General features: G+C 40.4%; 1 protein-coding gene across 2 annotated transcripts in view; it reads right to left on the bottom strand.

Annotated features, from left to right (window-relative positions):
* Positions 1–25,804, bottom strand: part of TRANK1 (tetratricopeptide repeat and ankyrin repeat containing 1) — an 84,534-nt gene that overhangs the window by 40,508 nt on the left and 18,222 nt on the right. The window contains exons 5-12 of one of the 2 annotated variants that reach the window (XM_075212628.1): positions 17,697–17,847; positions 16,556–16,671; positions 13,141–13,224; positions 10,649–10,787; positions 6,872–7,006; positions 5,919–6,098; positions 5,538–5,687; positions 4,472–4,723 (exon numbers count right to left, since the gene is read on the bottom strand). In XM_075212628.1, coding sequence (XP_075068729.1) covers positions 4,472–4,723; positions 5,538–5,687; positions 5,919–6,098; positions 6,872–7,006; positions 10,649–10,787; positions 13,141–13,224; positions 16,556–16,671; positions 17,697–17,847 — 1,207 coding nt within the window. Of the gene's footprint in view, positions 1–4,471; positions 4,724–5,537; positions 5,688–5,918; positions 6,099–6,871; positions 7,007–10,648; positions 10,788–13,140; positions 13,225–16,270; positions 16,409–16,555; positions 16,672–17,696; positions 17,848–25,804 lie in introns of those variants that run through there. The other variant, XM_075212629.1, reaches the window with a different exon arrangement.

The following is a 25,804-nucleotide window of genomic DNA, read 5'->3' as shown; positions in this document are numbered from 1 at the left end:
AGATATGCTACACACACGGGCAGACGTCAAGAATCAGTTGCTTTCTAGGGTATTAAGTGAAACAAAACAACCTTCATAGCAAAACTTTTCTGGCACCTTACTATAGTGTTAGAAGTTATAAAATCTGAACCCTTTGAGCCTTTACAGGAGGATCCTCTAAAATGGCTTATGCTTAATGTGTTGTTCCTGGTAGTAATCACGTCTGCCCATCAAGCATTCTCTTTTATTTTTCTTTCTGCGACCAACCAGTAAAAAAGGAAAAAAGAGTTTACATACCCTGAATTTAATCAGGGCAATTCCTGTAGATCTTTCCACAACAAAAGAACTCACAAAAACTGATCAACTGTTAGTATTTCCTGAAGGATATTTTCAAGCTCCATCAAAACAGACTCTTGGAAGATGAATCCAAGAGGTCATTGGGAAGGCCTACAAGGAAACGGTCACAAGGTGCCAGAAATAATAAAGGCACATTCTATAAGTGTGATGGCAGCCTCCTGGGCGTGCAGAGTATTTATGCAAACCAGCAAGATGGTCATCCCTTCATACCCTTACCAGACATTATCTTCTGGATGCGAGATCTTCTGCAGATGCTCAGTTTGAAAGGTATAGTCTTAAAACAGTCATTCCATAAAAGTACTTTTTATTACAACTATTTGCACCCACCCATTTCATATATTGCTTGGGTATATCCCATTGTGTGTTTGTGTTTTCATAGAAGGGACTTTGAACTGTATGCTCTAGTGGGTCAGAGACTGATGTGAATGATTCAATATTCTCTGGAGAGCTCTATGAAATAAGATGAAACTATACAAATAAACATTAATAATATTAATAATAACAACTTATCCATTCGTAGAGATCATTGTGAAGGATGATTCATCTGACCTTACTCCAGGGTAGCCATTGCTTGTGCTATTTGCTCCACCAAACTTGCAAACATGTATTGCCAGGCAACACAGTTTATGCAAGTAACCAGACTAATATCCTGCTCTGTGGAAATCTCAATGGGCTGTTTTTGATTAAACAGACTAAGTTGAAATTTGCGCCCAATTGATCTATACTCCTGTTTTGTGCCTTAAATTAATGTAAATATCACAATCCTGGATTATGCATTTCCACTCACCCATGGATTTTTACCAAGCTGGGATTTTACTTGTTTAATTAACGCATGAGCCACATCTGTGTGGAAGCTCTTTCTTTCAATATGCTTAGTGTACCTCATTTAACCAGGTGTTTCCAGTTAAATGATCCATTTGGTTTTAGAAATGCTAGTCTATAATTTAGCAACAATGACTTAAATAAACACTTCCTGTATGTGTATCTTCCCTTTCCTTTCATGAATAAAAGAAATAGCATGAAAAGAGGATTTTTACTTACCGTAAAATCTATTTCTCTTTCTCCACTGGGGGACACTGCCAGACATTGGGTATAGTAGTGGGATTGGGAGTTTAGGCACTAAAAACTCTATGATTTTTACTCCCCTCCTCTGCTATGCCCCTCCTCTCCTAGATACCTCAGTTTTGACTAACCAAGTGTACTATAAGGAGCTGCCCAAAGGGCAAAAGAATGTAAATCAAAAACATTCATAATCAGATCGTCTACAGAGCAAGGGAGGGAGCGCAGTGTCCCCCAGTGGAGAAAGAGAAATAGATTACGGGTACCCGCGTGGGGGCCAAGGAGTCATGCTGCAGGTTTTTCACTGGGACGCGACGTTCCCCATCTGGGAGCGCTCCTACCTCTGCCGCCACCTCCTCTGGAAACAGCCGGCTGACCCCTTGGTGGGCTGCCCCAGCCCTGAGAGAAGGAGCGAAAGGACCGAAACAGAGCTTGACGCGGTTTACGAGAGCCCATGGGAAGAATATTACTCTTACCTCCTGTGGCTACCTCAATCACTTTTTCAAGCACCAGCCCAAACATAGTGACTCCATCAAAAGGCAGGATTTCCAAGGACCTCTTTGACTCAGCAGCCGTCGTCCACGAAAGTAACCATAGGGAACGTCGTGATGCCATAATAAAACCGCCAATTCTGGCATTGACTGCTACTGCGTCCATGGATGCCTGTCCCATATAATCCGCCGTCTCCTGAATGTGCTCAGCGAGAACCAGGAGATCAGGTAGCGGAGCATTACTCTGGATGGCCGAGATCAACTGCTCTGCCCATATCTGCACCGCCTTATTTGCCCATGCAATTGCCATAGTGGGCCTAAACAAGCTACCAGAAGCCACATATGCGGACCGGAGAGCATTGTCACACTTTTTGTCAGTGGGGTCTTTGAGAGATACTCTCTCCTGGGTAGGACTGGCAGAGGAAGTGGACAACCTGATAATTGGTCTGTCCACCTTAGGAGACACCTCCCATTTAATACAATCCTCTGCTGAAAGCGGGTAAAAACTCTTAAAATCTACCCGGCATAACGAACTGTTTGCCTGGATTTAACCAAGCGTCCGTCACAATCTGCACCATCTCTGATGACGGTGGAAAAGACATAACCTGAGATTAAGTCCTTTTGAAAATGGAGAATCCTGAGGGAGCCAAAGGTGTAGGGTCAGCAAAACCAAGGCTATGCCTAATACCCAACACCAGACTTTCAATATTACCCACCGAGGTGGTCATAATACTCAGCGAGTCTTCCTTCTGAGTATCCAAGACTATATCCCCATCCTCATCTGATGGGATAACTGAGCCTGGGCTACGACCCTGGTTAACATCCAGTGAAACCCTTTTGGCTCTGTGGGAGACCGCAAGTAGGCGATCATCACTATGAGTTAGAGAACTCTGTGAGGATGTGCCTGCAATTTCTGTCTGGTCACTCCCCCCTGCTACATGTGTGGAGCGCTGACCTGCAGAGAGAGATACCTGAGAGTCTGTAACTACATTCTGACGTATCTCTGCAGCCTGTAACATCACCGTAGTAAACTTCTCCATGGTTGCAGCAAAGGATTTAACCCAAGGCGGCTCTATCATGGCTACCGGTGTCTGAGCTGGGGCGGGACGCTCCTGAGATCCGGCCTCACAAGCAGCGCAAAGGGCACCTTTGTCATGCTGTCCTTTTGAAAGTTTTACTTTACACATGGCACAAGTAAAATACAATGCAGACCCTCCAGAGGATCCCCTGTCAGAGGACTCTTTGTTAGACATCACTGGTTAAATACAGTATAAACTGATTATCACTAGACAGATAATGATTATTGTCTAAACAGTTAGTGTCAGAATACAGCAATACACAATTTGTAACCAGATCTATATACCCGGGTACAAATCAGCCCCAAAGTAACTTTTAACCTCTCCCGCTAGGCAGAACAATCAACCATGAATGTTTAAAATGTTTTTGTACACAAACAAACACAGGATTTAACGATACCAGTCACAGAAGAGGTAAATGAGAGGAGAGAAGCGACATGCAGCTGCTCGGTATGAGTTTAAGATGGCGACTCCGCTGTGCAGGATCCTGAGAAGAGCGGGAATCGAAGGTCCTCCTCCAGCTCCGCCGTCAAAAAAATGTCTGCTCCTCTCTAAGTTACCAAACAGCTCATCTATAATATGGCTGTCGGTAACCTCTCCACAACACGCTTGTTACAGTGCCCAGGAGCGTGTGTGATGTCTGCCCTCCTCATGCAGCGCCGCTCTCTATCAAAGAGGGAGCGCTAACAGACCCCCGCTGCTCATTGTCAGGGGAGGTAGGGGTATGGAGGAGGGGGCTTGCCGGCTAGTCCGTCGGCGTGGAGATGGATCCTGGATCTCCCTCGCGCGACCTATCTCTGTGGCCCGCTGAAGAGGACTACCCCCGTGGGCACCTAAAGTCCTAATGGCACTATCAATCATCTAAAAGCTCGCTTCTAGGGGATGAACTGCCGGCAAGACAGGTGAAAGGAAGACCCGGGCATCAGCCACTTCTTACCTTGCGCGGGGATCAGGGTGAAGAAAGCCCAGGACTATTCACCCTCTCTGGGACTTAGGATAGATCCCCGCGAAGCACCACTGAGAAAAAATAAAATAAAAACGTAACAAACTATCACTAAAGAAAGTATAGGCAGGAGCCTATACCAAACTGGCCTAACTCCTAAGGCACTAAAAAAAACCTGAGGTATCTAGGAGAGGAGGGGCATAGCAGAGAGTAAAAATCATAGAGTTTTTAGTGCCTAAACTCCCAATCCCACTACTATAACCAATGTCTGGCAGTGTCCCCCAGTGGTAGGAGAGAGAAATGGGAATTTCAAGGGAGAAAGGCATCTGCAGCACCAATCACTGTTAAGCCACCCCCGTTTCCCCCCATTAAAGCAGAGAAGCCCTGGACTAGTGAGTCCACAGAGGGGATCCAGGTGGATTTATATTATAACTATGAAATCCAGTCAAAGCTAAACTTAAAAGTAATGTCTAAATAGCTGCTGCAGTGGAACAAAATACAGTGACAATTCAACCAAACCATAAAGTGGCAAGTAACTGAATAAATAAAAGGAAATAGAAAAGTACCTCCTTGTTTTAAAAGTAGCTTGATTAAATGCAATCGATACTTCACTTTGGAGTCAAGATGGTTTATAACATGGCCAATGTTGATGTTCGGGAGAGGACATCTTTTAATCAGTCCTTCCTCAACAGACTCTCCACTGGCATCTCTAGTAAGTAGAAGCAGAACCTCTTGCCACTTTTTTTCCTGTATTAACTGTGTGATGAGGCACTCAACAATAGAATCTGGGATGTCACATATCAGGTCAGGTGGAATCTCTGAAACAACAGACAATGAGAATTGGTATTAAGAAAAGACAACTATAAAAATGATCTAGTTATGTAAGGGAACTTTGAGGAACCACCCACAATTCACAATATACATACTGCTACCTGTATGGTCAGTTCTTCACCACCATGCAGGCCTTTGATTGAATACAGTGATCAGTGAATGTATCCATAACGCTTTGCAATGGCAAAGTAATAGTATCTACTCTCCGTATTCACCAACCACAGAAAGCACAGTAAAGGCAACATGTTCCCTTTTGGTTGCATCAGACTCTTCAGTGGACATAGAGAAAACATTTATTATAGAGATCAAAGATCTCTATAATGCAAGTAGTTCTTGTTGCATCCACCACAACTAACAGAGGTAAAATGTCATTGTTTTACCCTAAGGAATGTATTTCTGTTACGAGACAGGAATAATCTTTCTCTACTGTTGTCGGGTTATTGCTTTTCAAATCCCATTAGAGAAGTAAAAAAGGCAAAAAGACTACAAACATTTTGGAGATATGCAGTAAATAATACCCACTTTATAGATTAATGATAAACAGCATATACAAAGTCACATAAATATAAAAATACTAAGACAAGTTAAGCAAATCATATAGTACTATTGGTATTCCTACATTAACTGGCATTGGCTAAAAATAATGTTTAGATTACAATATATTTATAAAATCATCAGTACCTGCCATAACAGGATATATACATTGAGGATATGTGCATATCTTGAATGGTGCAAGAAATTGGTCTTTAGGGAAAAAAAAAAAAGTACTCAAAGTGATAGTAGGTAGCAATAACTATTTACCTTTCACAGAAGACAAAACTCGCAAAAAATTCTTAACGGATTTATGTTCAAAAAGTTTATCCACTTGACCAGCTTGCTTGCAGAAGTTTGTGAACTGCTCAAATGCAGAATCAAGTGAATCCGCCTTGGTTTCTGCAAAACTGCACATCTCTACAAACATGCCAAGGAGAGAAAGATAAATGTAATATTAGACAAAAAATACATTTGAAGACCATAAAACACAACTATGCACTTTAAAAATACCCTTGGATTGAGCAAAATAAACCATACTTGGCACACAATGTAATGTACTGTGTGTAATACGAATTACTATTGTGTAGACTGCTCTACCCACCATATATAGTCAGGTTTACATAACAATCAATATAGCATAGCCAATACCTGATGGCTTGGTTGATGGATCTGCGGTGGGAATTTGGCTTGCCAAATGCTTTTTTATTATGTCTTCTGCTTTGAAGTTTTTATTTCGTTTGAGAATACTTGTGACATCCTTTCCCTGTTTGTTGGCAATACATGGGTCACCTCCGTAACTCAAGAGCATCTTTACATCTTGTGCTTGACCTACAGGGTAAACATTTTAACAATGCTACATAAGGTGAGTTTACAGAATACTGCAGTTTATCTTGCTAGATGGCATTTCATGATTTTTTTTCTCAATTGTCATCCTGCTGTTTACCACATGTCCCCCCTTAAACATGCTCCTTTTAATGGTCATTTAGCAAATGGAATGGTTTTCGCTAATGCTCCCTATAATTTCCCACAAGTGTAGGGAAACATGCATATTAAAATGATAACACACTAAGAAAAGTGCTAAATGTTTTGTATATCGACAGTGAAGTTTAACTCATGATGAGAAACTAAACTATAGAGATGGTATGTGCATATAATGTATGAGATTCAAAGAAAAACTCCACCCAAAACGTAACATGTACATCTTGTGTGATTTTCACCATGTTAAGCCAAAATACAGAGTTTTACTTAACTGGGGTGCAGCATTTCCATAAAGCTTTCCATGATCCAGCACTGCTCTGGCCTATGCTAATGTATATACCTGGGCTGCTTAAGACAGCCATTCGGTTCATGCAAATGGAACGCTTATATGGAAGTTGCATTGACAATTCTGCTGCCTCAAACATGCTAGTTCTTAGCCCCACAGCTCCTGATATTCGGAGAAAATGGCACTTACCAGGTAAGTAAAACTGTAGAGTTTTATTATTACTGGAGTGAGAAAACGTCACATACAAGCAACTAGAAAATACAAATCTCAATTTTTTTTATCTGGAAACCCACAATCACTAATCAGAAAAATCAATTGTTCTGTTTCAGGCACTTACGCTTTGGCGTATACACATGTGATGAAAAAGATGCTACAAGGTGCAGAACTGTGTTGCCATCTCCATCTTTCTCATTGATAGATTTCTTCATGGTTGGCTTAATATTCAACACAAGTTTGAAAAGTCCATTGTCTACTGTTAAGAAAATAGAAAAATGAAAATTGTGTAAAGAGTGTTAACATGTTATTAAAGATTTGCTGACTGAATTTTCAGCTTATACCTTGCAGGACTTTAGCTATTTTCCACTACAGTTTTCTAGACTGTGCTTGTAATCCATACTAAACCTGTACTTAAGAACAACAGTTCTACAGTCCTTTTAAATCTTAAAAGTTTGGTGCTCAACGCACAGCCAGAACACCACATTAGCAACAAAGCACACAGATTTCCTATGCTAGAATATGAGCATCATATACATACTGTGCATTAAGGTTATTTGACTTGCTGTCTACCTTCTACTGCATCAATTTCCTGCCATGAGTCAATATTACTGTTACTTCTTTTCCACCTCAACTCAACCTTGTACAAGAAATCAAGCTTTTTGCAACAGTAATCTGTCAAGATATCAAGGCTCTGTTTGGAGAAGGTGATTTACAGCTGGTTACATCCATACAAGAAGAAGAAGGACTTTAAAATAAATTAACCAGTTACTACATTTGTACATTACAAAACGTATCACAACTATTCAAAAACTGAAATGTATCAAAGGAAAAGTTAAATGTGCTCTGGTAAATATAGACAAACTTGGGTTTCCTCACAAAAACAGTTGGGTGATCCCACCACCAGCAAATTCTCAGAACACTGTTCAAATCATTTAGTTACTGCATTATAAAGCAGACTATTTTGTATAATGCAAATGTTTCCACTTTGGCACTAATTAAATATGATAACCCCAACCCCCTAACCAGTGCCATATAGCCTACACATAGAGGAAGGCCTCTTCGACTGTTATATATGTAATGTCGACATTTTCACGAGTTCTCAATATACAAAATATATTAAAGTAGACACTTGTAGGCTCAATACACGGAGTGCAGTTATATACTCCACGTGTATACCTAATATACAGAGACAAACACAGAATTTTTAGACATGAATTTCCAAATGCTTTCAGAACAAAGAAAAAAATGACCACAATAAACTTGCAACAGAATTTTTTTTGTAGTTTGTTGTTTAACCATAACCACACAAACATACCAGAATCAGTGTAGGCAGATGTCAATATGTATGGATCATGGGAGAAATTCCATGTTCCAAAGACATACATTCAAAAGTCATACAATACTGCTTTGAGAGGACGAGAAATTGGGTAACAGTGTAAAAAGATCCAAGGGCCTTGCTAGTTTGCCAAGTGATTTGGGGGTCAGCCCAATAACCAAGCTGTATACATAGGTTCCTGCTCCCAACAAAGGCACACATATATTAGTCCATATGAGCGATATCTCAAGCTGCGTTCCAAATGGAGTGCAACTTGAGAACACCGCCAATAAATTGTGCAGCACCAAGATCCACTGATCCACACATATAGCAGTGATACACACAGCTTTGAAATTCCTGTGAACAATCCTTATGCACAGCTATAAGTGATGTCTCTTGTAATCGCATATGTCATGTAACAGTGTAAGTATGTGAAATATCTGTTATAATTAGAATCCAGAATCTGTGTAAGTTACAACAGGCAAAAAGCCCTATGGCTAACTGGTGTTTTTGATGGCTATGAGGCTTCCCCATATACATCAAGGTGCTACCTCCATTATTTACGTTGGAGATTACTTTACCCTGCAAAGCATGTAGGAGTCTATTTATCAAGGATTGCAGTGGAACAAGTACATCTCAGTATGGTGATAACAAAACAAAATCAAAGAAAACTGCTTTATTCTTTGAATAAAACATTTATGTGTATTTTAACATTTTAACACATAGAAAAAAAAAAGTGTTTTTGGAATTTTTAAACAATATTAAGAATTATTTTTTTTATGTCCAGTAAATGCAACTGAAGGCCTGAGACGGGCCCGGCAAACCGGTAAAGTTAATTCTTACTGCTCCGAGCCAGTACTGAAGAGACAGCCGAGTATCAGCAATATTTTATTGATAAATTGTGGAGATAAATGAATCTTTATCACTGCGTTAAGTGGCAACAGAAAATCAGTCTGATCACCGCACATTGATAAATAGGCACTTATGTATCTAAGTTTTATTTTTCTTTGCAGCTTTATCAAACATATTTTTTTTTAAAATAAAACTGTCACCCTAACTAATAATACTCCCAAATTCAAGTTTAACCCACCCCATAGATATAACCCCCTTACAATAAAAAACCCTTAATAATCACTGAACAATGCACATGTAAACCCAGTATGCATTTTAACCAAGCTCACATGAATTTAAGCCACTCAAAAATATTATATTATCCCTGACAATGACATGTAAATATTTGACCCATTAAATAAATAAATTATCTCAAAATGACTGTTAAACTTTCCAATGCTAAATAATTCCGCCATGTAATATTAAATGTAGCAATTATTCTTAACAATTAAGATTTACCTTCCAATTTGTGTAATATTTATTTGGACAGGTTTCCCTTCCTGTGCTACAGGTCTAGCTGCTGTCATGTCAGGTATTAAAATGCTGGGTCAGTAGGGGTGGGAATCAGATTTCTATCACACTTCTCACTGTACAAGAGAGTTAGGGAGGTTCCCTCAGGCCTGGGAGTTTCAATAAGCAGCCATGACTGCAAGGTGATTGGCTAATGATTAGCCTTTCACTGTACTCTTTATTTTTTCTTCCAATAGGCAGGCATTGCTGGACACGTGTGAATTATACCCAATGAGCAGCCTCCACTCACTGCCTTGCTCCTCCCAGTCCTGGTAGTTTCACATAACAATGCTGTATTTGCGGAGATTGGGAGGAGCAGAGCAGAGTGCAGGTTCTTCACTGGGGATAATTCCTAGATGTGTGCAGTTTTGCCTGCTGATTCAAAACAACAATTTGAGCGTGATTCAAGCGCAAGGGAACCCCCTCTTAAGTGCATCGCCGAGATATATAGCTTACTGATCTATCTACTTTAGTGTATGTATATATCTATCATCAGCAGCATTCCTTCTTTTCAATACATCTCATTAATTTGCTGAAAAACATTTACCCTTAGTATGCAAACAAAGCAGTTCTGTTGTATGATCATTTTATTTATTAAGATTTTTAAAGAATAAAACACATTTCAGTTTGAGAAGCGTTTTTACTAGGTGCCGTTTACAATTATGATGTATGCAGTAACTGAAATTAACAAATGGGGGCATTCTCTGGGAAATTGTTTTAAAATGTGAGCTCAAGACATTTTACAAAGAAATTGTCTGATTAGTGTAATGGAAATAATATTATAGACACCATATTTCCCTCCTATCACAATAAATGCATAAATCCACCACCACATCATAGGCAAACCAAGGGGGGGGTTCCTAGTCCCTGAAACCCCCCTCCAAGCCTGGGGCACTGTATAATTGAGGTGGCCCGCTTCACATGGCTCTGCTCGAAAAGAGAGCTACATGTACCTAACAGTAGAGCACGCAGCATTGCTCATGTATATTATGGGGATAGGGAGGGTTGGAGAGCAGCCAAGCACTCTCTAAAATTATAGCTACGCCCCCATGCATGCTGGTCACACCCACTGTCGCCGTGGTGTGGAAACCCCCCTCTGAAAATCCAGAGTTTGCCCCTGAACATGCATCTGCAAATTACAAAATAGCCACACATATTAAATATTAGTCAATATTAATTTACCTGATTTCATGCAGAGTTTGATAACGGCATGAAGAATATGCTCGCCTATGGTCTCCACATTAGCACCCATCTCTATGAGCCAAATGACAAGCTCACTGATGGAATTTAAATTCTCACATGAAGCAGAATTCACATATTTCTGGAAGGCAATAAAGTGAGTAATAAAATTAAAATGCTGCCCTAATGTAAACATAAACATGCTAAATAAATGTTTGTGTTAAATAAACTGACGTCTCAAGAACAACTGGAAGATGACATTCTTACATTTGTAGCTATCATTTTAATTTATGTATTTTTCTTTTAAGTATGAAGTAGATAAAAATAAAATAAGAGAATAAAATGTAAATGAACATAGTCAGAGAGTACATGGACTTGGAGTTTCATTCCAGAAACGGCCTACCAAGCAAAGTGCAACATATCTAAGAAATATATATGTTAAACTACTTCAATTTCACCCATGCCACAAAAACACTAATTTCCAACAGATACATTTTCTATACAAACATAACCCATATAACCCAACAATTAAATGAAAAACAAAATTCCCTGGAAAACTTCCATTTTTTACACCCTTTATTGTAAAAATACGTTCTAAACCCCAAATCCAGGCATTTAGACAACCAACCTCAAAAAAAAGTGATAAAAAACGAAGACTGTGATAGTAGTCAAAAGTTACAGACAAGAATGGATCTATACAGACACTAACACACCAAAGAGAAAATCACTGTACTCCATTTGACATTGTTTTTTTTGTCGTTAAAAATCTTCGTTTTTAAAAAGCTGTTCAAAGATAGACAATAAAAGGAATACATTTGGACAGAAAACAATGGTTATTTGATGCTAAAAACTGAGGTTTCATAAATAGCGTAGGATTTTTAATATATTATTGGTGATCATACAGACAATTTAATTCTGTGGCCCAAAGGTTGCGGGGTTTTTGCCCTTCAGGGGGTACAGGTATAAGGGGCCACCTGCCTGCCCTACTTTTTATTTGTTATGTTTATCTTGCAATGCAGAGGCCCAGACAATGATAGGCTGGGAGCAAGCAACGCAGTGACCAAATCACAGTGCAGCATGCTCCCAATCTATTGGTGACTGGGAGCCTTCACATCACATCAAGAAGGGAGAGAACGGAAGCAGAGAATAATAAGGTAAGTGCATTTGGGCAGCGGAGGTTATAAATAACTATGTGTGTATTGGTAGAGGACATATTCACAATCTGACGTCTGATGGTATGTCCTTGATCATGAACTTTGCTTTAGTACTATGATAACTATAATCTTGCCCATTTAAAATGCATTGTATTGCTTCTGCATTGTGTTTACTTTGAAGACACAGGATTACATCACCAAGAGTAACTCCTTGAGGTACTGGACAAATTTGGGAAAATTCAAGTTTCCCAGTTCAAAAGTAGTTATAAGGGGAAAAAATAAAGTTATTCGACCACCCCCATCCCAAAAATTTGCAATATAAAAATAATCACTCATAATTATATGCAAATACAGATTATATCATAAACTATATAGAGCTCACAATGGTTGCCATACAGTAGCCACAAATGCACAATGCAGTGAGCGCCACATGCCTTTTAAAGTCAGTATTCAATGACAAAAAAACAATACTAGCTTTAATATTTTAATTATGTGTTTCACTCCATCATCAGCAGCATTTATTTATAAAGCGCCAGCAAATTTCATAAAGCTTTACAACAAAGACAGTAATATACAATACTGGGGAATACAAAGTGAGAAGGCCCTGCTCGCAAGCCTACAATATACTCCATGCCTCTCATGCAAGGTTAAGTCATGCTGAAAGGCCAGTTAAAAAAACAAAACATGTGTACAAGCTTTGACGGACAATTAGGTCTATTTATTAATATCCAGCTTATTTTCTATCGCAGGTTACTGCAGCAATTAAAAAACACCTATCACCGCAATTTATCATTAAAATCTCAGTTCCACTAAATAATAGGTCAACAAATAGATAAACATATCTTTAAATAAGACTTGTCATGAAAGCCTATTTAATAAGAGTATCTCAGGATGGCAATAGCAAGAAGAACATAGAACAATGCTTTATTGTTTGAATTTTAAAACATTTTTATTACCTTTATTTATTTTTTACAAGTCTGGGATTTCAATTCCATTGCACATGCGTGAACTGGCTAGCTCCTCAGACTGGTCCGGTTTCACTCTAAGTTAACCCTTACAGCTCCGGGCCAGTAATGTGGAGGCAGCTGGGCATCGCTTAGCAGCCACATCGAGATTTTAACGATAATTACGGCAACAGGTGATAAGCGGCAATACAAAATCAGCCACATCATCACACGTTGATAAATAGGCCCCTATATCTATATTATACAAATAAATGACTATATTGTCGATGGCACTCTGGAGATTAAAGTGAACAGTAAAGCATGAATAATTATTGAGATATATATATTTATTAGGTATTTAAAAAAAAAAAAAAAAAGGAGATTGTGGATACTTTACCTCAAAGATGTTCGTCAGTGGTACTTTCAAGTCATTAATATGTTTAGGCAGATTGTCACGCGATGTCATTAAAAAAAGGCAGGACTAAAAGAAAAAAAAAAGTTAATGTTTTAGAAATATAAAAGGTGTACATTTATGATGGGCAAACTACGGCTGGGGGGCCAGATCCGGCCCACTTAGAGGTTCTATCCGGCCCGCCAATATTTTAAAAAATTTCATTCAAATATGCGTAAAATTATTAGGGCCGACCCGGTGTGTCAAAACCTTCATTTTTATGCCTTCCCAGCTATTTCCTCCATTACACTTCATCCTCCTTCCTAAAAGGACACTTCGTATCTTAATTACTCAAACACCTGCCCGCCTACTAATGGCTGAAAGTCATGTGAGAAGAGATGGGCTGGGCCATATACTAAGGCGGATTTCGATTGGCTTCTGTGTTGTCAGTTAGTGGCTCACCAGAAAGACGGATCTGCAACAACCTGCTGAAATAAGTGCTGTGTCTGTACGATCGCTGCACTTATAGAGGTAACAGTTTTTTAATAAATTATATTGGCCCGCCTAAAGTTTATCTTTTTTATTTGGCCCGCTCCTGAAAAAGTTTGCCCATCACTGGACTATGCAATCCCCCAGGTGTGACTTCACCCCCATTATGAAATGGGCCATTGCCCCCATCGTGATATGGACGTGCCCCTGTGGTCATGCCTCATTTGGTATGAGTCCCAATATGATCCTCCGGTTAATTGGGAAGTATACATTCACAGGGTCTATGTGGAAGGTTAGTACATGATTAAATGTCTCACTGGTTTAACTTACCAGGCATAATATGTTGTGGCTGCTTGTTTGACTCTTGTGGGGCCCCTTAAAAATAACATATTGCCCATGCTAGCAAAAAATATCTCCATGAAGAAGCACTGACTTCTACCAATACAGGCCAGAAGTTCTCAGGTTCCAGCTACTCTGTACTTTATTGACAGCTGACTATTATATGCTACATTGTAGAACATTTCAGGATATCATGTTAGAATATAAAATCGATGTTAAAATATTTATAAACTCCTGCAAATAATATGTTTATAAACCGAGTATTATGATGTCACCACTGCAATGCTCAAAAACTTACAAGAAATAATTAACTTTTGCTGTAAATTATGGTATTCACCTGCTTCTATATGGTCACAAAACTTCTCAGTAACTTCTAATATTCATATAATTTACAGTAGGAAATGTATTATGCCATATATAATTTCCTATCCCAGAAGAGTACAATATAATCAACCAGGTATAGGAAAGCAAGGAATGTTGGCCCCCGCAAACTCCACCAAAGATTAAGTATAACAGTTTTCAACTAGCAAAAAAAACAAATAAAAACAGACAGCATGAAAAGTAAAGAAAAACAAAAGGAAAAAAAACAAAAAACGGAACACAAAAGCCAAAACACTTGTGCGTACAGTACAAATGCATTATTCAGAGAAATTAAATCATTGATGGGCAACAGTCAGCCCTCCTAACCTTCAACTACAGCCCACAGCTCTGTTTTCCCTCTTTATGCCCTTTAAGTCCTTTTCTCTGTTTTATGTCCCATGGGACCCAATTTTTATTCTCTACTTTAAGACCCAGCAATCTCCACCTGTTAATCCAGCTCTTGGAGTAGGAGTCTGGGGAGCGGATGGATCATAAAACAGAGATCAAGACATAAATGTATTATATTCTTTGCTCACAGGAACTGATTTTACATCATGTGACCTCCTCTGCATCACATGACCGTCTCCATACATCGAAATCAGAGGAGGAGGGATGTGCAGTCTGCAGCCCATGGTCTCCCTCCTTCACCTGCAGAAGTTGGTGTATTATTTCGGCTTAATTATTAAAGCAAGGATAGCATTTTTAGGCAGGCCCTGTTATGCAGAAGTGTGCTGTAAAGTTGTTTTTTATTTTTGGTTACATTTACACATGTGAACACATCATTGGGCTCTTTAGAAACAACTGTTTCAGCAGATTGATAGACGGAAACCACCCTTTAGAAATCTGATATGCCTTACACCAAACCTATAAAGTTGGTGGAAAAATCTGGTCATCCAGAAGTCACACTGAATTGCAAGATTTGTTTGTTAGAGCTTGTAACACTTTGTCTTACAAAATGCCTTATGATGTTATTACAGAGTGGTATCTATGTATTTACTAAAATGTATTGTTTTAACTTATTACTCAGATTAACTTTAAGGTGCGCCCTTTTTTGAAGATCAGAGGGCCACATAGGCAACTAGATACACTTCAAGGACTGTATACCACTGAATTAGGTATTGAACTGTATCATGTGGGTTTATCATTCTCACACATATGCCTCCTACATATAAGCAAAAAATATTTTCTGCTTGCAAAGGTCACCAAGAGGATTCTTATTACATACTACAAAGATTAAGTCCAACATGCAGTGATGGCAATTTTGGTCTATGAAAAGAGTACCTACCACCTCAAACTAAAATAAAACTAGTAAAGTAAATAAACTAAATAGGAATATATAAAGGATATAATTACAATATTTTCTTTGTCAATTTGCTGATTTTCCCAATCTGCCAAGCGCAAGGCTATTATACTGACCGCTCTATTAAAAATATGAATATAGCTTTGGCTTCTTCTGTCTAACTGATATAATGTGATCTTTGCAGTCATGCACAACAAAACAGTAATATGCGGTTTATCTAGAGCGTGCCTCTGCTAGGAGCAATTTGAATTAATCTATTATGTTTGTTTTCGCTCCTTTTTCTCCTCTCTCCTTGTAAAAATTAAGGAATGAAGATCTCTTAGGATTAAGGAGTGCAATAAAAAAGAACATTATGGGTTTAAGTCTTTTATTTTATTTAAAATGTTTTTAAAACAGTGGTTTTTTTCTATTAATGCTATGGTGGCACTACATATTCCAGCAGCTCCTCGCAGCCATGGGCATGTTAGTAGTTTTAGTTCAATAACCATCAGCATGTCCAAGCAGTCAATGGCTGCCAGGTCTTGCTGGAACTTGTAGTATTTCTTTTACCTATAACCATTACCTTGGCCGCCTCCCCCAGGGTTGTCACAAAGGAGAGTCCATGCTATCAGCAAGAGGAAGTGAGCGTTAGAGGAAGGGCCCACTTACCCGTTTTTGCGGTCTCATTTCCCCCTGAGGCTTCAGCCATATCCTGAATGAATAGTGTCTAGTTCCATTATGACAGAGGGATTCCACACTGTCAATTCTGGTGTTGGTTAACATTTAAGCAATGGGATCCCATGCAGGCCATCCACACATATTTAAAAAAAAATTAAAAAATTATGTGTAGAGAGAGTACTATTAATTCCAAAATCTTGAGCACTGAAAGTGTATAAATATTTGGAGTGCATGGAGCTGGCAAATATGAAGATTTGAAGAATCAACGGCCCTTACCTGGTACATTTGTTGTTTCACAAGTTTAACAATTAGTAACTTCCAAGTTTCCTTACTGTATTTCTCTCTCAAGATCATATTGAATAGGCTCCTGAAAGCATAACTCATTCCATGCACTGTGTAAAAAAAAAAACAAGTGTACATAAAAAAAAAAAAAGTGAAGTATCTTTAAAAAATATTGTGCATAATAAACTTTCCAGGATTAAGCAGCATTGGAAGGGGTCTCTTTGGAGAAATCCATCATCATCATCATTTATTTATACTAATTCCGCAGCACTGTACAGAGAACTCGCTCGCATCAGTCCCTGACCCATTGGAGCATACATTCTAAATTCCCTAACACACACAGACTAGTGTCAGTTTCTTAGCAGCCAATTAACCTATTAGTATGTTTTTTGGAGTGTGGGAGGAAACCAGGGTACCCGGAGGAAACCCACGCAAACACGGGGTGAACATACAAACTCCTCACAGATAAGGCCATGGTCGGGAATTGAACTCAAGACTCCAGTGCTCAGTGGCAGAAGTGCTAACCACTTAGCCAGACTTAATGTTCTGAAGACATAAAATCTTATAAAAATGTATGCTGGACTAAACAGACTAGAGCTGATAACAATTTATTATAGGTTATTTTAATCTGTTTTTTAAAAATTGCCCGCTGAGCATGTTTGGTTTTGTCTGGATCTACTAATATATGGGAATACTGCACCTAAACGATATCCCAAGCTGAACTCTTACTGTTCTAGAACAGCAGGGTCTATGCTAAAGAAAGGTTTTGACTAATTTATATTTTCAAGCATCTATTGGCATTGCTCAGTGCCCCTAATTCCCAACCCTGCTACCATGCCACACCAACAGCCTTGGATGACCCAGATTAGTTATCAATGCAATGCAGGGGAGCTATCTTATTAACTCTAAAACTACTGGCAACCACCAGTTTACATGGCTTTAGGGGGATCACAGTCACCAAAACAGACTGCGGCTTGGGTAGTGTAAGTAGTTACCACATAATTTCAATCCACTATAGACAATATTGCCCTATTCTGCAATTTGTTTTGTTTTTGGTTAATTACAGGGTGCTCAGCGCAGAAAATATTTTTTATGTGCTTACAAATTAACTTTATGTATGCAAAATATGCATTACCTTCAAAAACCATTAATACACCATGCAGAAAGTCTACTACAATTTTGACATCAGAGGAGGGAGTAAGATTCTGAAGTCCATTAGCAAACATCTCCAATGCAAAAGGTACTTTATTCAATTTCAGCAACGAATATCCAGCACGGTAGAAAGCCTGTAACAGTAATAGATGTAATTTACTAGTTTATAAACATGGGTAGGCCCACAGACAAAATAAAATACAGAAATGTTGTGAATATTTACCAGCTATTTCAAAGTTACCAAATGTTCTGCATATAGATTTGCTGTGTACTTCCACAAAAGGACAATATATTTTGTTTTCTTGTTGTTTTGCTTGGGTTTAAAGGACTAGTTTGAAGATATTGAAGAGTTTGCTACAGATGCATCCTACAGTGACTTTAGACACATGCTTTCTTTTCTAACTCATAGGCCATCTGATCTGTCTGTCTAGAGCAAATGGGAAGCTCCGATTTATTTAAATGGTGAATGCCACCTCAATGGTAAAGGCATTATCAGTACACAATGCCACTTCTTCTAATTAATTAGCCGTTCAAAGCCATTGATTCAGCCAAGGCATTTGACTCAATTGAATGGTACTACTTATGGGCTATTTTGTCCAAGTATAACATTAACACAAATTATATTAAATGGGCCAAATTGTTACATTATAACCCAAGGGCGCGGGTATTTATCCATAATATACCAGCTTCAAAGAGGCACGAGGCAGGGCTCTCCCTCATCACCCACCATTCTCATCCGTGCCCTACAATCCCTATCAATTCTAATCTGCTTACAGAGATTTGAGGGCAGCTACTTTCAAGAAAAGGTCCCAATAAGGCCCCGACAATATCCTTGTACAAGATGCGATTACAACCTTTGCAAAATAACTAAAATAAGCCAGCATTAATGCCAGAAGACCCATGGCCAGGGTCTCTCCAAATAGATCTATCGCACATACGTTGTGTGAACATTAGAGATTGTAAGATAAGCGAGTTAATAGTGAGTGATACTATATATTTGCTCCTGCATATTTACAACTGCACACATTTTTAAAAAAGCAACTTCCAAGTCTACAACATACCTGCTGAGTTATTTCCCCGTTGAGACGCTGGCATACTATTGTACAGAATAGGTATATTAGGTATAATAGAGAGATTAATGAAATTTGCAGTGACATATCACGCAAACTGATTTTCAGGATATTTCCCAAAGGTATAAAGTTCCAGTGATATAATCTTCAAGTTCAGCTTTTGTTTCACCATTTCGCAATGTATTTATAAATTTTCATTTTGTTGAATGAATAAAGCTTGTCCAATCATTATACAGTGTGGTACGGTCAGTTAATCTGGACTACTTTGCTATCATTACAAACACCCAGTTAATCATAACAAAGCCAAATCCCGACAGTGAGACAAATGACATTTCCCAGTCAAGTATAGAACACCATGAATATTTTGCAGAATAATTTTGCTCACATGTATTCAACATCTTGAAATATTTGGGGGTCAGTGTCTAGAGTTGTGATTTAGTATATAAAGTCGACTTGGGATCCCCTGATTGCTCAAAGTATGGCAAGAATTCAGACATGGTATAGTGGCCTGTGTGAGACCGTTGCACAAAAGACACCATTACTCAAAATGAACCATGTAAAAGCACGTCTAGAATTTGTCAAAAATCTGAAGAGTGACCTAGATGCAAAATGTTTTGTGGTCAAATGAGACAAAGATAGAGCTTCCTGGCCATAGTACTTAACAAAATGAGTGGCACCACTATCCCCTACCTCAAAAATTCCATACCTACAGGGAAGTACTGTGGTAGTAGTATTATGCTGTGGGGCTGCGTTTCACCAGCAGGGATTGGACACCTTCATCACTATCCCTTATTTATATATCATTTATTTACATAGCACCACCAATTCCGCAGCTCTGTACAGAGAATATTTGGCACTCACAATAGTCTTGTTAAAAAGAAAAAATGAATTGATTGATGATGCAGAACAAAGGGAAATACTGAAAGAGGAGCTATATTAGTTTGCTAAAAAAACGGAGCATGGGTGAAGTTCAACTTTCAGCAGAACTATGATGTGAAACACGTGGCCAAACTAACATTGGAGTGGCTCAAGAAGGAAAAGGTGAATGTCCTACAATAACCAAGTTAAAACCCAGATTTTGATTCAATTGAGAAGACTATACACTATTTGAAAATCAGGCTGCACAAGCATCATCTGACTAACTGGGAGCAAATCTGCCTGCTCACTTGGGCCAAATCTGCCCAGAAGAAATGGGCCAAAATTACTCACAGTGTTAGAGGTGACAAATAAGTACCCCTAAAATTCAAAGCTTTTAATGAAGCAAAATTTGATGTGTGGGGAAACATCTCATTGTTATTTATTTTAATATTTATTTATTTATTTTTAAAAACATGTCACATTAAAAAAACCAAAAACTTATGGGAACGCCATTTTAACTAGACGTGCTTTCTCAATGCTCTTCCTTCTTAGGTCGAAATCTTTTACTTATTTTGATTTTGTGGGACTCATCTACAATCTGACCAGTCTGAGTGCTTCTGGTACCGACTGACCCAAGTATTGCCGTGACTTGGACCACCCCTGCAGCCTCACACGCCGCCTTCCATGGCTGCCACGTGGAAGTGACCCCCGTGACTCTGAAGAAGCAGGACCAGTTATTAGTCCCTTGGGCAGCAACTCCCATCAATATAAGCTGGGGCACCTTACTCTAATCTGTATGTAGCCTACATCTTGGTACCTCTCCACCTTTGTAGTGGTGCTTTATCCTCTACCTACAAAATCATATATATGCAAGGAGCACTCCTCCTCCAGCCCTGCATTTCTCCAGCTACATAAAGCCTAAACAGATGGGGAGGGATCCCTCTGCCAACATGTGATTTTACCCTCAATGTTCAAAGTACCTGCGTCAGACGCTTGAGCGGATACAGCCCTCACTCCTAATTTAACTCAGTCTCAGACGATGGCCTTAAGATCACTACTTCAACAATATCGCTTTCAACTGGGTCTTGACACCACCATGGCACCCAAAATAAATTAAGACTGTGGCATCACCCTCTGCGGTCCAATTCTTTAAACCGCAAGTTTCATCAACCTCGGGGGCTATACCTCAGACCAAGGGTTCTGGAGTCTCCAATACTGCATAGTTGCCACCTTCTCCTATTCCAGCACACCAGACTGACCCCGACGGTCCACTTACTGTCAAACCCATGCAACTCATGTTGACCACGTTTAAGGCGGATCTGATGTCTGACATGCACTCCTACCTTCAGGAAGTGAACGCACAAGTCACTGAGCTGGGAGGTAGGGGGGGCACCTCGCCCATAGAGGACAAAATGGAAGAGCTGATGGCATCAATAATGAGCTCATCACCGCTCATGAACAGCTCGAAGCCCTAGTCTTTTCCAAACCTGACAAACTGGCTGATAAACAGACAAAACAACTTGAAAATGGGTGGCATCCCGGAGTCAGTCTCTCCTTGTAAGCTTTCTACCTTCGTCCGGGAACTTTTCCGCAAATTGTTCCCGACTACAGCAGAACAAGATGCACTCCTGGACTGTATACATAGACTACCGAAACAGAGGTCTGGCCCAGACACTATGCCTCGTGACACACTTATGCAGGTCCATTTCTACCACATCAAGGAGAGGATCATGAGGAGGGCTAGGGCTTCTAACTCTATGGAGATTCTACAGGACTTACAAGTCTTTCCTGAAATCTCCCCTGCCACGTTCGCCAAGAGAAGGTCTTTCCAGCCTATTACTAGAGCTCTGCAAGATCAAGAGATCCATTATTGCTGGGGCTTCCCAGTCAACCTGATCGTTCAACAAAACAACTCAACCCACATTATTGCCTCGACTGATGATGGAATACAGTTATTATTATTATTATCGTTTATTTGTTAGGCGCCACAAGGTTTCCGCAGCGCCGAACATGGTACAAACAGTAGACTATACAGGGTAAAACAGTACAGGACAATAAACACAAAGTACCAGTACTTCAGAAACTCCAAGCAGGCAGATACAGTAGAGATGGAGCAGAAGAACAGGTATGGAGACAGGAGGGAAGAGGGCCCTGCTCATTCGAGCTTACATCCTAAGGGAGGGTAAACAAAGTCAGGCACAAAAGGGAGCCAGTGAAGCAACGGGGAGAGAGGAAAGGAGCCAGGGGAGAAACAGAAGGGTGAGTGGTTAAGTGGATGGTTGGTAGGCCTTAAGGAACAGGTGAGTTTTAAGTGCCCGCTTGAAGGAGCACAGATTGGGTGAGAGACGAATGGAGCGAGGGAGGTCGTTCCAGTGAAGGGGTGCAGCACGGGAGAAGTCTTGGATTCTAGAGTGGGAAGAGGTGATCAGAGTGGAGGAGAGGCGGCGATCATTGGCCGAGCGCAGGGAGCGGGCAGGAGTGTGAATGGAGAGGAGGCTAGAGATGTAAGGGGCAGTAGACTGAGAGAGAGCCTTGTAAGTGGTGGTGAGGAGTTTGAAAAGGATTCTGTAGGGGAAGGGGAGCCAGTGTAAGGAAAGACAGAGAGGGGAGGCAGAGGAGGAGCGGCGTGAGAGGAAGATGAGTCTTGCAGCCGCATTGAGTATAGAGCGGAGGGGGGAGAGACGGGAGTGGGGGAGGCCAGTAAGGAGGAGGTTGCAGTAGTCGAGACGGGAGATGATGAGGGCATGGATGATAGTTTTGGTGGCATCTTGAGAGAGGAAGGGACGGATGCGGGCAATGTTACGGAGTTGGAAGCGACAGGCTTGGGCAAGGGATTGAATGTGGGGGGCAAAAGAGAGAGAGGAGTCGAGAGTGACACCTAGGCAGCGGAGTTGGGTGACAGAGGAGATAGTGGAGTTGTTAACAACGATAGAGAGGTCATGGTGAGAAGGGAGCCTGGGTGGGGGAAAGACAATGAGTTCGGTTTTGGAGATGTTAATTTTAAGAAAGCGAGAGGACATCCAGGATGAGATGGCTGAGAGGCAGTCAGTTACACGAGAGAGGAGGGAGGAGGAAAGATCAGGAGAAGAGATGTAGAGTTGAATATCATCAGCATATAGGTGATACTGAAGACCGAAAGAGGAGATGAGAGCCCCAAGGGAGGAAGTATAGAGCGAAAAGAGTAAAGGGCCAAGAACAGAGCCCTGAGGGACTCCAACAGGGAGAGGGGAGGGGGTGGAGGAGTTCTTACAATCCTGGAATATATCTTTATATTCCACTGGTTCTCCTTTAAGCAACTTAGTTCGTCAGGACTGGTTGTGTGTTCCGGGAGATTGAATGATGGGCCAGCTGCTTTCTCTACTCATTCAAGTTTATGTTGAGCCATCGGGACCCGAGGTAGTGCCTTCCTGCTTTCAGGGGTACCTCTAGTTTTCAATTTGAGACTTATATATTGCCTCTATCACCATGAGGGTGTTCCTTGTATGGACTATGGCACAGGTCTCCGATTGGTAAGCAGGACTGTGTTCAACAGGTTTCTTACCTTGCTACCATATTATGCAGTTTTAGATGTTTAACTTTAAGTATGATCTATAGCTATTTGAAAGTTTAATCTATAGTATCCCAGCGGATTGTAATTTGAAATACAGGTTGAGTTAGCTTGTTGTTTTATCTTCTTTTTGACACAGTTTATTGTTATTCGTTTTCGTGTTAACCACCTTATGCAGGTACTGACACTACGGTTTGTTATCATGTGGGTGCAGGGGGTGACACCGCCCTGCGGGTCATGTTACCCTTTATACTGATTTTGCCAGTTAGTTCCCATTCCAGCAACTACATTAAACCCAGGATTGGGGTTATTGTGGTTCTTTTTTTTACCATCCCCCCCCCCATTCTGGGTACATACCATGTTCAGTCACTGGTTTATTTTGTCCTCTCTATGTAGCTACAGCTTCAATCCACTCTTTTAAATGGTTAAATTTATTTCGCTTAATGTAAGGGGCCTTCATTCCCTGAACAAAAGACCCTTAGCGCTCTCCTTTTTCCACCCTTTCTCAGAGCTACTTTCCGTGACATTGAAGCCCATAAGCAAGGCACATTCATTATCATGGGCGATTTCAATATAAATCGCTAACCCCAAGTTAGATGGCTCCCATACCCCCTCTTTTCACTCTGCAGATAATTTGGAGGGTCCCTCTGCAGCATTCTAAGCTTCTTACGGAGTTTGGCCTTTATTATGTTTATTGACTTAATCTTGATGGATAAGTGGTCGTTACAAACCACTAAATCAGGTGGGATCCTCCCGATATCATGGTCCGACCATGCTCCCATAGTTTGGACCTGGCGATTTCCCAAACCGGTAGTCTCCCCTGGTTCCTGGCGCCTGTCCCCATATCTCCTCTCTTTATTGTAAGCTAGAGTTGCACTCAAGCAAACGTTAGACACCTACATTGAAACTAAATCCCCGGAGAACACTTCCGTCTTCAACTTCTGGTGCACTCTTAAGGCTGTGGTTCGAGGCTCTGCCATTCAAACTGGCGCGAGACTTAAACGTGCCTCCATCCATCATCAGAGAGAACTGGAGACGGAACGGTTTTCCCTTGATATGGACAGCAAGCCCAAAATCGTATAAGACACTTAACTGTCTCAGGTACTAGAATCTCTAATCCCAAGATATTGCCAATGTCTTTGCGGCCTATTATTCAAAACTTTATTATCTGAAGGAGGACAAACTTACTCCTCAACCGACCCCCTCCTTAATAGCAAATTTTTTGAAAGAGGTCCATCTCCCTATGATACCTGATGAATCCAAACAGTCCCTCAATCCCCCATGGACAACTCGAGATCCTGTCAGTCATTAAATCCATGCCCAAAGATAAAGCACCAGGGCAGACAGAGCTTGCCCCAATCCTAGAATGAGTGTTCAACGAGTCCCGTATAGTGACGATACCCAAACCGAGAAAAGACCCAACCATGTGTGAAAAATTATAGACCTATTGCTCTTCTTAATTCGGACATAAAAATCTATGCCAAATTAATAGCCAATAGATTCAATCCCCTTATCTGATTCTTGTACACCCCAATCAGGTCGGATTTGTTTCGGGCAGACATGCGTCCGACAATACCCACAGAATAATCAACATTGTTGAGCAGGTAAATAAACTCAGTTCTGAATTAGTGTTACTGCCACTAGACGCCGAAAAGGCCTTTGACAGACTACAGTGGGAATACATGCACCAGGTCTTGGCCCAGTTTGGGTTTGATCACGATATTCTGGCATCCATGCTTGCCTTGTATAATGGACCCTCAGCAAGTGTATACAGTAATGGCTTCACCGCTGCTAGATTTACAATTACGAATGGCACTAGGCAGGGATGTCCTCTGTCACCTCTTATCTTTGTACTTGCCATTGTACCTAGCTGAACAGATTAGACTAAACACGCCGTACACAGGTGTAGAGGTAGCCAAAACCAAGCATAAATTGCATCTGTTTGCAGAAAATATTTTGCTGTTTGTGACCAGCCCGGAGACCTTGTTTGCAACCTTTCATAACACATTATCTACCTATGCTGCCGCCTCATACACTATCTACCTACGCTGCCGTATATAAGCTAAATACTTCTAAAAAACGGAAGCCTTACCCATTAATGTCTAACCCGCTTAAAAACAGAATTTCCATACTCCTGGAAGACCTTTGCTCTCCCGTATCTTGGCATATTGATCACTCCATCAGTAGATACTTTGCAACCACACCCCTCTTTTGTTACATTTGACCAACTTAACAAAGTCTTGGCAGTGTCACAAGATCCCCTGGCTGGGTAGGATTGTTGCATTTAAAATGTCTCTATTGCCTAAACTTTTATACCTGTTCCGCACATTCCCTTTTAATCTTCCAAAGACATATATAGATAAATTATGCTCCCTCCTCACTACATATGTTTGAAAGAACAAACCGCCAAAACTTGCTGCTGCGATCATGACACGCTCAAAAAGGGCCAGAGGCCTCACCTTCCCTGACATGGTTAAATATCAGGAAGTGGTCGTATTGGCCCAGATACGGGACTGGTCTCCGCCATCTAGCTACAAGTCCTGGGTCGACTTAGAAAGAAATCGCACCCAAACCTTCCCACTAGCTGATTTAGGTACCCAGAGTACCTAAAGCATG

Source organism: Mixophyes fleayi, chromosome 5 (assembly GCF_038048845.1).
Source record: "Mixophyes fleayi isolate aMixFle1 chromosome 5, aMixFle1.hap1, whole genome shotgun sequence".
NCBI classification, from domain to species: domain Eukaryota; kingdom Metazoa; phylum Chordata; class Amphibia; order Anura; family Limnodynastidae; genus Mixophyes; species Mixophyes fleayi.
Note: the sequence above shows the minus strand (reverse complement) of the source record. Positions and strands in the feature narration are given on the sequence as shown.